The 13749-nt window shown below is 40.6% G+C and overlaps 1 protein-coding gene across 1 annotated transcript; it reads left to right on the forward strand.

Annotated features, from left to right (window-relative positions):
* The first annotated feature begins 5974 nt into the window (after positions 1-5974).
* pnp5b (purine nucleoside phosphorylase 5b) lies at positions 5975-11920 on the forward strand. The gene is made up of 6 exons (XM_027291412.1): positions 5975-6146; positions 7854-8023; positions 8113-8216; positions 9446-9621; positions 10274-10464; positions 10879-11920. The coding sequence occupies exons 1-6, from the start codon at positions 6118-6120 to the stop codon at positions 11094-11096; spliced, it is 888 nt and encodes a 295-aa protein (XP_027147213.1). The 5' UTR covers positions 5975-6117; the 3' UTR covers positions 11097-11920.
* The last annotated feature ends 1829 nt before the right edge of the window (positions 11921-13749 follow it).

Consider the following 13749-nt stretch of genomic DNA (forward strand, 5'->3'; position numbering starts at 1 on the left):
TTTCATCGATCTGGTGTGCGCGTTCTGCATTTTGCACTGAATATGAAGCAGTCCTCACACTATATGACCCTGAGTCACCAAACACAGACACAGTTCTAGTAAAGCCCACTAAAATACCGTATGGGGAAGCTGGAAAAACAGCTTGTTAAGAGACGAGGAAACAGGAACATCTGTCTGTTCCTGTTACTATGTGGCATTTTCTTCCCTATAACAACAGTAATCTGAGTCATTTGGAAAATCACGTCTTTATATGACTTCATATGTGTGTTCATACATTTCCTCAGTGGTGTAAAGTAAATTTACTCTCGTACTTTAATGAAATATTTCCATTTTCTGCTGCTTTATACTTATAATCCACTATAATTGCGATGCATGATACACCCAGGATAAGTGATGCTGGGAGCCAATCACAGGGCTCAAAATATAATCAACAAATAAAGTATGACATAGCATTATAGGTTTTAACCTATCATGAGTACTCATACTTTTGGTTTCGTATATTTTGATGCTGACACTAGTTCTTCTGCTTCAAACTTGGTAATATTTACTAGAAATCATTTCTGGGGACTTTTTTAGGTGGGCGGTGACACCGTGAGATAAAATGACCACACAGCAGCTGATAAGAGTCAGAACATGCAGCCTGACAGCTTGTGAGCATGACTCTGCTGTGATGTGAAGCTGACCAATCTTTTAAAAAAACAACATTGCAGAAGATACAGCACAAACAAAACGTGACCCCCCGTGGCTGTTACTGAAGCCTGAGAAAGAAGCAGCTGTTTAACCCACTTCCTCACAGAATGGGGAAGGAAAAAAGGGTGTGTGTGTGTGTGTGTGTGTGTGTGTGTGTGTGTGTGTGTGTGTGTGTGTGCGTATGTGTGTGTGTGTGACAGGGTCAGCAAGTGCTTTTGGCTAATACTAGTGGTGGCGTTGGACTTACCTCCGTTGTATTCATCCTGAGAACTCCCTTTTCTCTGTCTCAGCTCTTTATGCTCCCTCTTGCATATTTATTTGCTGTTTTCCCTCGCTGTCTCACTTCCTTCCTGTACTGGTCTTGCTCTCAGTTTGCCAGTTGAAGTAAAAAACACTGACACGGGGTCAGAGAGAATTTAGAGACCTGCTGCGACGTCCCATCAATCACAGACATGTGAAGTCGGTGTTTGTTCAAGAATTCATTGATATATTCAGCGTGGGCAAGAATCTGTGTTTCCTGTGTTTAACTCTGTTTACATCCCATCAATCACTAAACATGTTGCAATGCAGTGAATTATGTCAAATTAAAGAATATAACAAACTCTTATTTACTCTGTAGGAGGTTTTAAAAGTCAGTGCAGCAATGCATCGCTTAAATCTATTGCTATTGCAAAAGATATTTAATAAATGCGTAATATATATACTTTCATTTTAGCTTACAATAAATAATTATGTGGCTGCATACATTATATGGAAATACAAATATAAATACAAACATGATTATGCATGTAAATGTTGCTCAAGGATCTGATAACTCCCACTACTACTGGCTCTTATTAATTAAATGCATAGAACACAGGGGGCGTGGAGGGACTCCAGCTACCCTCGTAGTAAGTTTGAGTTCAGCCAGCAGGTGGCAATAGATAATAAATTTTGGGTTTCTCCTGTGCGGCATGTGCGTAGGTGTGTGTGTGTGTGTGTGTTTACTGAAACTTCCTAGAAATTCTCAGGACGGCTGCTGCTCCTCCTTCTCGTGGGAACAAGGCTTCAGTCTGCTCACCTGAGAGGAGACGCACAATTATGTGGGCGGGTGGATTTGTGTTAGGAACAACAAACAACCACACACAAAAAACACACAAGGTTAAATAAGTGTGTATGAAAACATGTACCAGAATGAATAGAATAACATGAAGTATGACAACTTGTCTGCGTGTTTCTTTACAGATGAGGAAACATTTCAAAGAGCCTGAACTCAAAAGTCTGCTCGAGCTTTCAAACACACATTTAGTGAATGCATCAGGTGACTCCAGAGGGACTTGGCTAAAAGAGGCAGGGTGGAAAAGATGATTCAGAGCACGTCTTCAGACCGGTTCCTAAGGTGGTGACATTTCTGGTCTCAGCACAGGAAGCTAATGAGTACTCGGTTATCAGTACCCCTCCCTGGTGTCTATTAGCTCGCCTGTGATGTACAATGTGTTACTTCCTCATTATAAAGTTCCTGAAAGACCTTGAAAGTCACAGGAACAACAACAACAACAGTGTAATGACTGTGTTGTAGATGTTTTACTAACCCAACAAACAGGGTTCATATGGGCCTCTCATTCAAACTGAATGAGAAGAAGTGATGCAGCATGGTGTTTCATATGTGAGACAGTCATTCATATCCAGAAAAAACAGCTGTCACTACCTAATATTGATTATGCTGACATTGAAACTGTCTTGTGAATCTTCCAGATTAACCCCTGCAAGACTGTAGGTGTTACAGGAATTCTAAAGAAAACCCTTGAATAAGGAGGACTGGATTCAAAGCATCGAAGTTTAAGTTGAATTTATTGTTCTTGTACAAGATGGAGCGTTTCACTGTGCAACACACTAAAGGGGTTACAGAGAAAAAGGCTCCCTGTGGAGCTCTGACAGTTGGTTCTTGTACATTTTTCTAAAAAATGGGCTGTGTCAACCCTCATTCTGTTCTGAAATCCCTCTATTTATAAATTAATCTGAACTTTACCTTATCCTGCCAGTCTCAGCCAAACATCAATAAAGGGAAGTGCCCTCACATGTAATAAATAGGAACAAACACTGTATAAGTTAAAACATCTCAATATCAGTGTAACCCTGATTTTTATAACAGTAGGGACATTAGTTTTTAGTTTGACACACCCTGTTAAGTTATATATCTACAGCATTTTTTAGGGGTCACCAAAGTCACACTGATTCAGCATCTGGGAACCACGAATGTTTCCATCAAATAATTTGACCTAACTAATGAACCAGCAGGCCGTCCCATTTAAACCGCTCTCCCTAGAGTCACGAAAGAGATTCAAAAGCTCAATGCATGGGCCTTTAGTCAGAGGATCAGGTGACGCAACACAAGAAGATGACCCAGTTTGTCTCCTTAACAATGGTTACACTGCTGTTACTTTATTTGTACGCACACCTACAGAGAAACAAAAAGGCTTCGAGGTCAGTTTGAGGCTTAAAACCGCACAAATGTATGTGCACGGTGTGCAAGAAGATGTCCTGTGACAGCAGGACAGCTGAGCAGTGGAAACAAACAGAGCAAAATGAGTTTTTGCACCCGAAAAAAAACGACGCTCTGCAGATGATTTAAAAGCTTGTTAGCTTGTTTCTCTCTTTCCACTGGTGACTCTAATTTATTTGCAGAGCGAGGGCCGTACGTTTTGGTTGGATCTCACACTATAAAAGCCTCACGGCCGTGTGAATACAAATTAGCAGTTATATAACAGCGCGCAACCAGAACACTGGATGCTCTGTGCTGCCACCACGATAACGATAAGCATTTATTTGTCTATTCAAACAGAACTTTATGATAGTCGTAATGTGCTTGAATTTTTTATGTTGTGCTTCTATTTCACGACTTTCAGAGGGAGAAATCAGATTTACAGATTAAAGATTAAACCATCCAACAGGACATGAAGCAGACAGAATCAGCTCCACCTTAAACACCATCCATAACATAATGATCACACTGTAATCATACATACTTTTTTCCAAGTTTTTCAGAATAGTCTTGACTTAAAGTCGACTTACTACCTTTTTCTGCAGCTTTTGGCTGCTTTTGTGTGATCTGTTAGAATTATTTTGTTTGTTGTGTTGTTTGTTTTACATCCAGTGAAGTCTGCAGGGTCCTGACAGGGTCAATGCACTCAGTTTCCTCTGTAGGATTCAGTTTTATGCTAAAGAGTGCAGTGAAAGAACCATTCAGATCCCTCACTCAGAAGGCAATAATCCTACAACTCCATGAAAATATTCCACTAGAGGTAAAGGTTACCTAAGTATAGGTATGTAAGTATTATCAGCAAAGTTTAAAAAGTAAAAGTACTCTGCAGGAAAATGTTGTTTTTGAATTTATACTACAGCTGCATTCATTTATATGATGCATTTCACTGCCGCAGATGTTTATGGTTGAGTTGATTGAACTAGTTTACTGTAGGGTAGTCTAATCTGCAGCAGTGCATCATATCCTGTGAGAGCCACAGTCAGGAAAACAGCCCTATTTTCAGCTTTGTGATGATGCACTTTCCAGTTAATCCAGTGTAAATTGTTTGTTAAATTTAAGTTAATCTTTCATTTTTTATCAGAAACACTATAATTCAAAAGCATCCCTGGACAGGACGGGTGGAAAGTCGATGGATGGAAACACGATACAGCACAGTGCTTCAATACATTCCACATCTGGCTGTAAATTATATGTTTGACATGACGTGTGATTACTACTCCAACACCTGCAAGCTTTCATTTTGTTGCTGAGTTTTTTTCCTGCCATAAATACCAGCAGTTTATTTTCTCAGAAAGAGATATGAACTTATGAATGCTGACAGTGATTAAAGAGATTTCTCATAAAACTCAGTGTTCGTTTGAGTCATTTTTGTAATCACTGTAATCACACATATTTTCTGAAATACTTCTCCTATCAGCAGTTTTATCACCTCACTGGTTCTTTCTAACTCATTCAAACGCAGTTTTCCATAACTCTGTTTCACCTTTAAAACCATTTTTATTTTTATTTTTAAAAAAGTCATAAGTCTCTTATCTATGAAACCTTCAAACAAACAATATTTCCGTCTATGATGATCACACATGAGAGATTGCATCAGCACCAAAAAGCTACACACGACCACGTTGTGAGAAATGCGGCGTGCTGCCTTCAGGTACTGTAGGAAATTCTAGAGTTAGTACACTTAAGTGGTCACGTAGGCCTAATTAAAAAATCATTCTCTCAGTTTGCATATTGCTCCATTTCCACTTCTTCAGAAAACGTCATTTTGTAATTTCTAGAGATCCATTTTGAAACAACGGAAATTCATCAGTTCAAACTAAATATTTCTAAATGAGTCTTCAGCTGCAGACAGTTCACATGGATCTGAACTAATCGGAAGATTATTTATTGGTGACTGTTGTTGAATCCTGATTAAAAGCAGAACCTAAGAAGCAAGAACCTCAGACCTAATTTGTTGGAAAGCATTACTTACATCTGAGCTCACATATGCATCCAATGGGCAAGAAGAACATGGAAACTAAACATACTAAACTTATTCTAGGTTACATTCCAGAAGACCCACACTTTACTTTCAGTATTGACAGTGTACTTTGATTTTAAATTAACTTAAATATTTCAGAGATTCCTCCAAGTACTCGTACCATGGTTTGAGAAACAGTGACACAACACATCACATATTATACAAATTAAAACAACAATAAACTATAACACATCTTGTCATTTTGTCTCCTGTAAGTGACTCTGTCCTTAGAAACTAGTTAACTATTGAGCTATGACGACATTTGTTTCGGGGTTTTTTTTAACTTACATTGTTTAAAATAAAATAAAAAACAAAACAAACAAGATATTTGACTCACATGTTTGTAAACATAACTCTGCCATGTGAACTATTGACTCACATGTTTGTAAACATAACTCTGCCATGTGAACTAAATTTAAAACATTTATGAAGTATGCTGATTTATTGTAGGCTCTCTGTTTTCAGAGTGATATATTGTTTAATATAACAAAATGTTCATTCTGCACTGTTTTCATTTTGAGCTCTGGGGCACTGCTTTGTTTACATTTAGAAAACACAGACCTTTTCCTTTTTCTTTTCTTTTTTTTTTTTTTTTAACTTCCACGTGTCTGTTTCGTCATAGTGTCTGCTGTTTTGAGTTGTGAGGCTCCTGAACGCATCCTGAGTTGCCGGGACTACGAGCACATTAAAAAACGTCCTGGAACAACGCCTGCGCTCCGACCAATCAGAGCCTCCGCCGGGGCTGTGACGCAGAGGGATTACACCAGCGTCGCTGCAGAGAGGGTGGAGTGAAAAACGTAAAAACCGGTCCTGCCATCAAGGAACGCCAAAAACATTAATAGAGCCGAATTCACGCTGAAGGAGCCGGTCTGCGTCACGTTTAACCATGCTCTCCATGTCAGACTTCATATCTGGGTGAGTAGCCTTAATTAATTAAAAAAATCTTAATTATTTGGATTATTGTGATCATAATTATGTAATCTATCTTGTTATATATGATGTTAATATATAATATAAAGGTGGATTCTATATAATTAGGGTCAGATGCGGGGTGACTGAGTTCATCACCAGGTTTTCATCGCTCATTTCAAGGGATCCAAACGGAAGTTATGCCTTAATATGGAGGCTGTAAAACTATGATGACATGCCTTTTTAGATGTAGTTACATTTCCGCCTCCATCCCAGGAGAAAAAGATGCTCTCAGGCGATTTTAATTGAAGAGATAATTAAACATAAACGAGCCGAGGAGCGCGCGTCAGAGACGTGACGCTCCTGATGATGCCGCTGCTCCTTTTTTAATTTGATCAATAATAGATCCACGCGTCACAGACAGGTGTTCTGTCAGCAGGTGATGTTACTGAGAAAGAAACATTGTGAAATGTTTGAACACATCAGAGCGCGGAACAGTCCCGGTTTGCTCGAGGAGAGAGGAGAGGGGGGAAAAACCCCACTTGGCACACGCGCTTTATGATGCGCACCGCTGTGACGCCATTTCCAGAAACCCACCGACCTCTGAGAGAGAAAATTATTCCACACAGGCTGTCTGTTCACGGACTGAGTCACTGTGTGGCACCCGTACCGCCTCCTCCGTGAGTTTTTCTGGCCACATGTGTCAAAGTGGAGGAAGTTGGTGGTTTTTGTTTGGCGTGTCGTCTGCGGTAGTTTGGCACACAGCAGGGAAGCAACGGCGTGGGCTGGAGTAGCCACAAAACTTTCCAGAAAAGCTCAATGTCAAATCATAAAACTGAAAAAAAAAAAAAAAGTTTTTGTAATGGTGGAATGTAACTAAGTATATTTACTCAAGTACTGGTTTAAAGTAAAATATGGACATACTCCTACCACAAACACAGTCTTTATGAAAACTAAAATATGTTTTACACCTAAATGTAAAATGCAGATGACTTCTTTAACCCCTCTGGCGTCCTATCAATACTCGGATGGTTAAAGGGGCTGATATATAACCCAGTATCAGCTTATTGTAGGGTTGCAATTAATGATTTATTTCCAGTTAAACCACTTAATTGTTTGTTTTTATAAAATTAGGAAGAATCCCCAGGATAAACCCTTAAAGATGAAATATTTAGCTGCATGTATCACCTTTTTATCAGTCATGTTTTTAGGAGCAACATTCATGATTAATTGATTAATTTGTACATTAATTTACATTAATTGTATTTGTATTGTGTTAATTTGTACATTAATTTACATTAATTGTATTTGTATTGTGTTCCTATAGGCTTATACAGCTTATGAGCTGCACTGATATTCTCTTAAAACACGTGTTAGTGTTGTAGTAGCAGCGTGTCTTCATGTGTTGTCAGACCTGACTGACTTCTATCTTGTCAGCCTCATCACCTGCACATGATGTATTGTTTGTGCAATAAATACAAAATCTTTTCTTCAGTGCAGTGACTGTACAGGATGGCCTCGCCTCATTAACACTTATCATTGTTCCCTGAATGCAGCATGACTGTGCACATAGAGTGTGCTGATGTTGTGTCACACCATCTTAAAAAAAAGCGTTCATGAATTATTATCCGAGCGTGTCCGGATGCTTCTTTTGTTTGGAGTTCAAATATTTACATTCATGACTCATCTCTCTGTTTTTCTGACTCTCTTCAGTGTCAGCTATGACGAGTGTAAAGCCACAGCTGACTGGCTGATGTCCAACACACAAGTGCGGCCGACTGTGGGGATCGTGTGCGGTTCAGGGCTAGGCGGACTGGCTGAGATGCTCAAAGACCCTCAGGTCTTCAAATACAGCGACATTCCCAACTTCCCCCGGAGCACAGGTATGCACAAACTACAGTGTCTGAGGAAGTGTAAGTGCCAGGGAATGTTTGTGGGCTCTAATTAAATGCACTGTGTGTGTGTGTTGCAGTGCACGGTCACGCTGGACAGCTGGTGTTTGGAACACTAAAAGGAAAGCCGTGTGTTTGCATGCAGGGCAGGTTCCACCTGTACGAGGGCTACCCCATCCAGAAGGTGAGTCGAGGTTAAAGACCGCACCGGGCAGTGCTAACTTGCTAAAGGCTTGCAGTGGTAGAAGAAGGATCTTTGACTTCAGTAAAAGTATCAATATTATGATGTGAAGTACTGCATTCCAAGTAAAACTCATTCATACGTATGTGTATATGTTAAAGTTAGTGCAGTAGTCGGGAAATGTCGTGAGATGATTAATGAAATAAGAAAAAAGTCATTTCTGCGTAAATTTGTATCAATATTTTTCTCGAATCTTTGATTTTCAGTGAATTATTGATTAATTTGATCTTATTTAACTCATCGATGCTTCAGTCATGACAATGCAGCCAAATTAGATCAGCCACCGGTGTAATCATTAAAAAAAATATAATAAATAATGCAATTTAGAAGCAGACTACATGATTTTCTTTTTAATGTAAAATCTTGAGTCAATATTTCCCTCTGGAATGTAGTAATGGAGTAGAAGGAGCACAGAATGGAAATACTCAAGTGAGTACTGCGCTTAAGTACCTCAAAGTGCGTAAGTGCTGTAATTGACTGAGTGTATTTACTTTCCACTGAAGGCTTGTGCAGACTGACTGCACGGCTTTTCCTATTATGTCCCTCTGCCAGGTCTGAGACAGAAATCCTGACGTGTGCATGAAGTGAAGCGTTTTCTGGTTAAAACAATTTTCATGAAAACTTCACGCAACCCTCACAGACGGCTTTGGCTCATGTGAGACGCTTTGAGAAGTGACATTGGTGCAGAAACATAGTCCGTGTCGTTCCCATGAAAACCCCCGACAGAGAGTTTGTTTTTTGGAAGGACACAGCTGTTGAATGTCTCGGGCAGATTTCTCAGACAGAGATCCCCAAAACACGGAGATAAAACCAAAAAAGTTTGTGTGTCTTTAGTGTTGGATCTACTTTTATTTATTCAGGTGGTGTCTGGGACGTAGTCACATTGAGCAGAGGTGGAGGTATCAGGGTGTATGTTCGCCCTGTTGATAACAGAACAGCTGTTTTTTCTTGTTTAGTGAAAACAAGCTCAGGCAGATGATCAAATGCAATAATTAGTTATCATACATCAGTGGTATCATCAAGGACTCTCAGTCAGTTGAGGTGCAGATTAAGAAACAGGCTCCCTCCCAATTAAAACCCTAATATGAGCGACCCAATAACGTTCTTTCCCCCAGTCGTCCTTTCTGTTATCGTGTGTGTAAGTGTTTGACGTTACCTCTCGTGCTCTCCAGATCACGCTGCCCATGCGCGTCTTCAAGCTAATGGGCGTGGAGACGATGATCCTGACCAACGCCGCCGGAGGCCTCAACCAGGACTACAAAGTGGGAGACGTCATGATCATCAAGGACCACATCAACATGCCGGGGTTTGCTGGAATCAGCCCGCTGGCTGGACCAAATGATGACAGGTAGTTAGAGAAGAGGCAGGGATGGATGGAAGCTGCATATAGTTGATATTTTATTAGTATTTCCTATCCAACTCCTGACTGGCTCTTTAAAACCGGGGGTCTAAGCCAATATTTGGCCCGAAATATTTCAAAATTTACATTTTAAAAAACATTTTTCCGTCAGCTGAGGTCATTTTCAATTGAATTTCCTGTCTGGACAATCAATAAAATCTTATTTTATTTGTCTAACAATTTCAAGAAGGCAGTGATTACTCATTGATTGTTCAAATGACTCAGCGGTGCACAGTTTCCTGCCCCCTTCTCCAACATTTTGTGCATTTTTTCCAGTTTCCTACACAAAACTGCCACGCTTCAGCTCCGGAGCGACAATAAGCTGATGTCATTGTCAACAAATGCGCCTATTGTGCTCGATGGCTGCAGGCTAGAGGCACCAAAACACAACATGACCTCTAGTCTCAAAGCAGAATGATGTACTATCAGAGTATCAATACGGGAAACAGACTGTTTGTACGATTGTGTTTTCTTTCAGAGGTTTTTGTTCTCATGTTGTATTGCTCAAACTGGCACCTGATTCATTCAGGGTGGAAATTCAGTATTGAGCAGAGCTGTGTAGATTCCAGCAGTTGTCTAAACACCTTCTTCCTCTCTTCAGGTTCGGAGTCCGCTTCCCCTGCATGTCTGACGCCTACGACCGCGAGCTGCGTCAGCTGGCCCTGGACGTGGCGTCAGAGCTGGGATACAGCGAGTTCTTGAGGGAGGGAGTGTACTGCGTCCTGGGAGGTCCTTCCTTCGAAACTATCGCTGAGTGTCGCATGATGCACAGGCTAGGCGCTGACGCTGTTGGTGAGTGTCCAATGTCCTTCTCACACGTTGATATTGTCTAAATATGTCCCTAAAAAGCAAGGCTTTTAAAATGTACTCAATGTCAGGGTTACATAAAAACAAAAGCACACGAACACGTCCACACAGTCCTACTGACTAACACCACACTCACAGAAGTGAGTCATTCAAACTCCAAAGTCTTAATGATGCTCAAACATTAGTCACATTACAGTAAGGCCTTTATATTGTATTTATTTAACAGCCTCACACGCTGTCATGTAACTTCTAATGTCTGATTATAATAAAGTATTGTATTTATGATAAGGGGTTACAAATGTGGACAAGGAAAGATAGGCTTGTTTCTCAAACATCATACATGCATGCAGAGAGATCTCTGCAGCGTAACGTCTCACCTCCTTCTTGTCTCTGCCGCAGGGATGAGCACCGTCCACGAGGTGATCGTCGCCCGCCACGCCGGGATGCGTTGCTTCGCCCTGTCGCTGATCAGCAACCGCGCGGTGATGGACTACGACAGCCAGGAGAAGGCCAACCACGAAGAAGTCCTGGAGACGGGCAGGCTGAGGGCCGAGCAACTGGAGAAGATGGTGTCCACCATGGTGGCTCGGCTGGAGCACAACAACAACTCCTACTGATCATGAGACTGAGACCTGGTCGTAGGTCAGCTGTCGTCCTGCTTTGCCTCTGCACCACAGCTAGAGATTTTATTTTATTTTTTAAATGCTTGTTAGAACGCTAAAAAAACTAGTTTTTAACCGCCATGATGGTTTTACTTCTCGGTAAAATAGTTTCTTAGCTGAACCTAATCTTTTTTTGTTTCCTTTTGATTGTAACTTTAAGTCTTAAAAACTCTGGAGACCGGTCCACGTTTTTTTTTATACACTCCTCTATCAGCAACGTTTACATATTGAAGTTTAATGTGACTGCACTTCAGTGCAATAGTTCCAAGTCCTGCTGTGACTATAGTATACTGTATTAAGCAGACTAGTGTTTCAGTGAAACAGCTTCATATTTTTCTAACTTAATAACTTAAAGTATGAATATTTATTGCTCCAGTTCTTTTACATTCCCTGCTGTAAGTCAACAACCAATATGAATGCATTTAATATTCACATTTTGTTTTTTATGTGGAGGACCAACTCATGCATGTCTTTGTGAGAAAAAAGTGGAAATGATAAATGCATATGGTTTGAAAGATGTGTAAAATGTTTAAAGATATTTATACTGAATGTATTTAAGTAGTGTTTTTATTTGCTATGATAATATATCGAGTGTTGGACGGACAGAGTTGAAGAAAGGGATTATTTCTTGCATGTTACCAAAGTATGTGGATGTGATCAAAATCTCCCTCCGTGTCTTATCACTTTGTTAACAGACTCAGTTTCTGGAGGTACTTTACTAAAAACTGTACAAACTGTGGATCTACTTTTTACAATAAAATGACTCAACTTGAAAACAACACGTTTCAGTTGTGCTACATTTTGCAAGTTGATTGGTTCATGGGATGATTGAGATTTCATCCCCAACGGATGTGGCAGACGATGTGGCTTTGAGTCATTGAGTTCTGAAAACTCCACCCTCTGATCTTTGACCTTTTTAAAAATCAGGCCACCCTGTCTCTCTAATGTTCAGTCCTGTTGTTTCAGTCTTCATGTACAAACTTTCCCCAAACCTCTCATCTACATCTTGGTTTTCTTGCACTTCCCACAACTCTGTGTCTTTAAAAAGCCTCAATTAAAACCAATGATATGCAGCACGAAAAGCAGATATTAACTGATGCAAAGACCTTGAAGAGACTAAGAGCATTTTCTTTTTTTTTAATCTTTTGTGGCTCCGTCTTACTGAGAGGTGTCAAATCTAATTGCAACACTTATTATTTCTCTTGATATTGTGCTCATATGCTGCTCTATTAAATTAGGGTTTAATCTAATTAGCGCAAACTCACTTAACACGCTGCAGACCTGGCACCGCTTTCACAAAGAGTGATTTGCGAGAGCACGAGATTGCAAATAACTGCACAAATGGGGAAGACTGGGGAAATTCCATTTTCACTTGATTTTTACACATACGGGACCAAAATACAACAACACACACACACACACAAACATGTAAAGGGCTTACAAATATGCGAATGCAGTCTTGTAGTGGCGCCCTGGGAGCACTTAGGGGTTTGATACCTTGCTCAAGGACTGAGCTACTCCCGTCCAGCAGTTCTGTTTTGCAGAAATGTGTTGAAATTATGTTGCAATCGCAGCTTGCATGCTGTAAATTTGGTGAAAAACCCATTGTGTGGCAAAGTAAGAGGAGCACCAGTCAGTTTCTGGAAGTTACTGTCAGGGGGGATGATGGGAACGTCCTGACACATTCATCCAGCTTTGCAAAGAACAGACTTGTACTTGCTGAACTTCCTGTTGCAGTGCATCATCCATGAACTCCACTGATAGCCTGCAGCCTGATACATTTCTTCCTGCAAACTATAAAACTTGCTCTTTGACTCTGTGGATACATTTTCTTCAGCTCCTGGGTAGCTGCTGGAAATTCAATACACGACTTCCACTTCACCCAACACAATACACACCTATGTGACTGCTGAACTGAGGCTGATTCATCTGCTGCACTGAAAACGTCACTTTGTACTGCAGCATTAAGACTGAGCGGCCTTTTCCTAAAGCTACACGTTTGTCCTTCACCTTATCAGCCATCAGCCTCCTCACTGTCCACTCACAGCCGACACTCTCTGCCTGTTCCCACTTTCATACCCAAAACATAACCACTGTGACTTTCTCCCATTCCTCATCCTCCTCCTCCTCATCCTCCTCCTCGTCCAGAAAGAAAAAAAAAATTAAAAAAACATTTTCCATGACGCTCAGGCACCAGCTTTTGTGGCCATACAAGGTCGTGAGAATTTTATGAGCTGTCTGTTTGAGTGGAGCGAATGAGCAGGTCCAGGTGTCTACACAAACTGTACTGATTCACTGCAGAGACGGGAAGCGAGTCACAGGCATGAGCTGACAGGCTATCATTCAGTTCAGCTTCTAGTTCTTGAGGCCAGATTTGTGAGATCTTTAAAATGTGCTTTGGGTGATCGGTTTGTTTCAAAGTATGCAAACAAGTATTGCTTGTTTAAGCTGTGTAACTTCTTCCTGGGAGAATAAAGCCAAAGGCACCAACACTTTTGACTGTTTGCCACCAAGTAATCTACCTGCACGCCTTCTGTCTGTCTCTGAGCGTGCAAATACACTTATCTAATACTGTGTTAAATATTAAATTAAGGTCCTGTATTTTGGA

This window comes from Larimichthys crocea, chromosome II, assembly GCF_000972845.2.
Source record: "Larimichthys crocea isolate SSNF chromosome II, L_crocea_2.0, whole genome shotgun sequence".
NCBI lineage: Eukaryota > Metazoa > Chordata > Actinopteri > Sciaenidae > Larimichthys > Larimichthys crocea.

What these genes read in the sequence shown, in the direction of transcription:
- pnp5b (XM_027291412.1), top strand. Translation starts at nt 6,118, where the DNA reads ATGCTCTCCATGTCAGACTTCATATCTGG. An exon ending in ATGTCAGACTTCATATCTGG is followed by an intron (nt 6,147 to 7,853) that starts GTGAGTAGCCTT and finishes GACTCTCTTCAG; the next exon opens with TGTCAGCTATGACGAGTGTA. An exon ending in GCTAGGCGCTGACGCTGTTG is followed by an intron (nt 10,465 to 10,878) that starts GTGAGTGTCCAA and finishes TCTCTGCCGCAG; the next exon opens with GGATGAGCACCGTCCACGAG.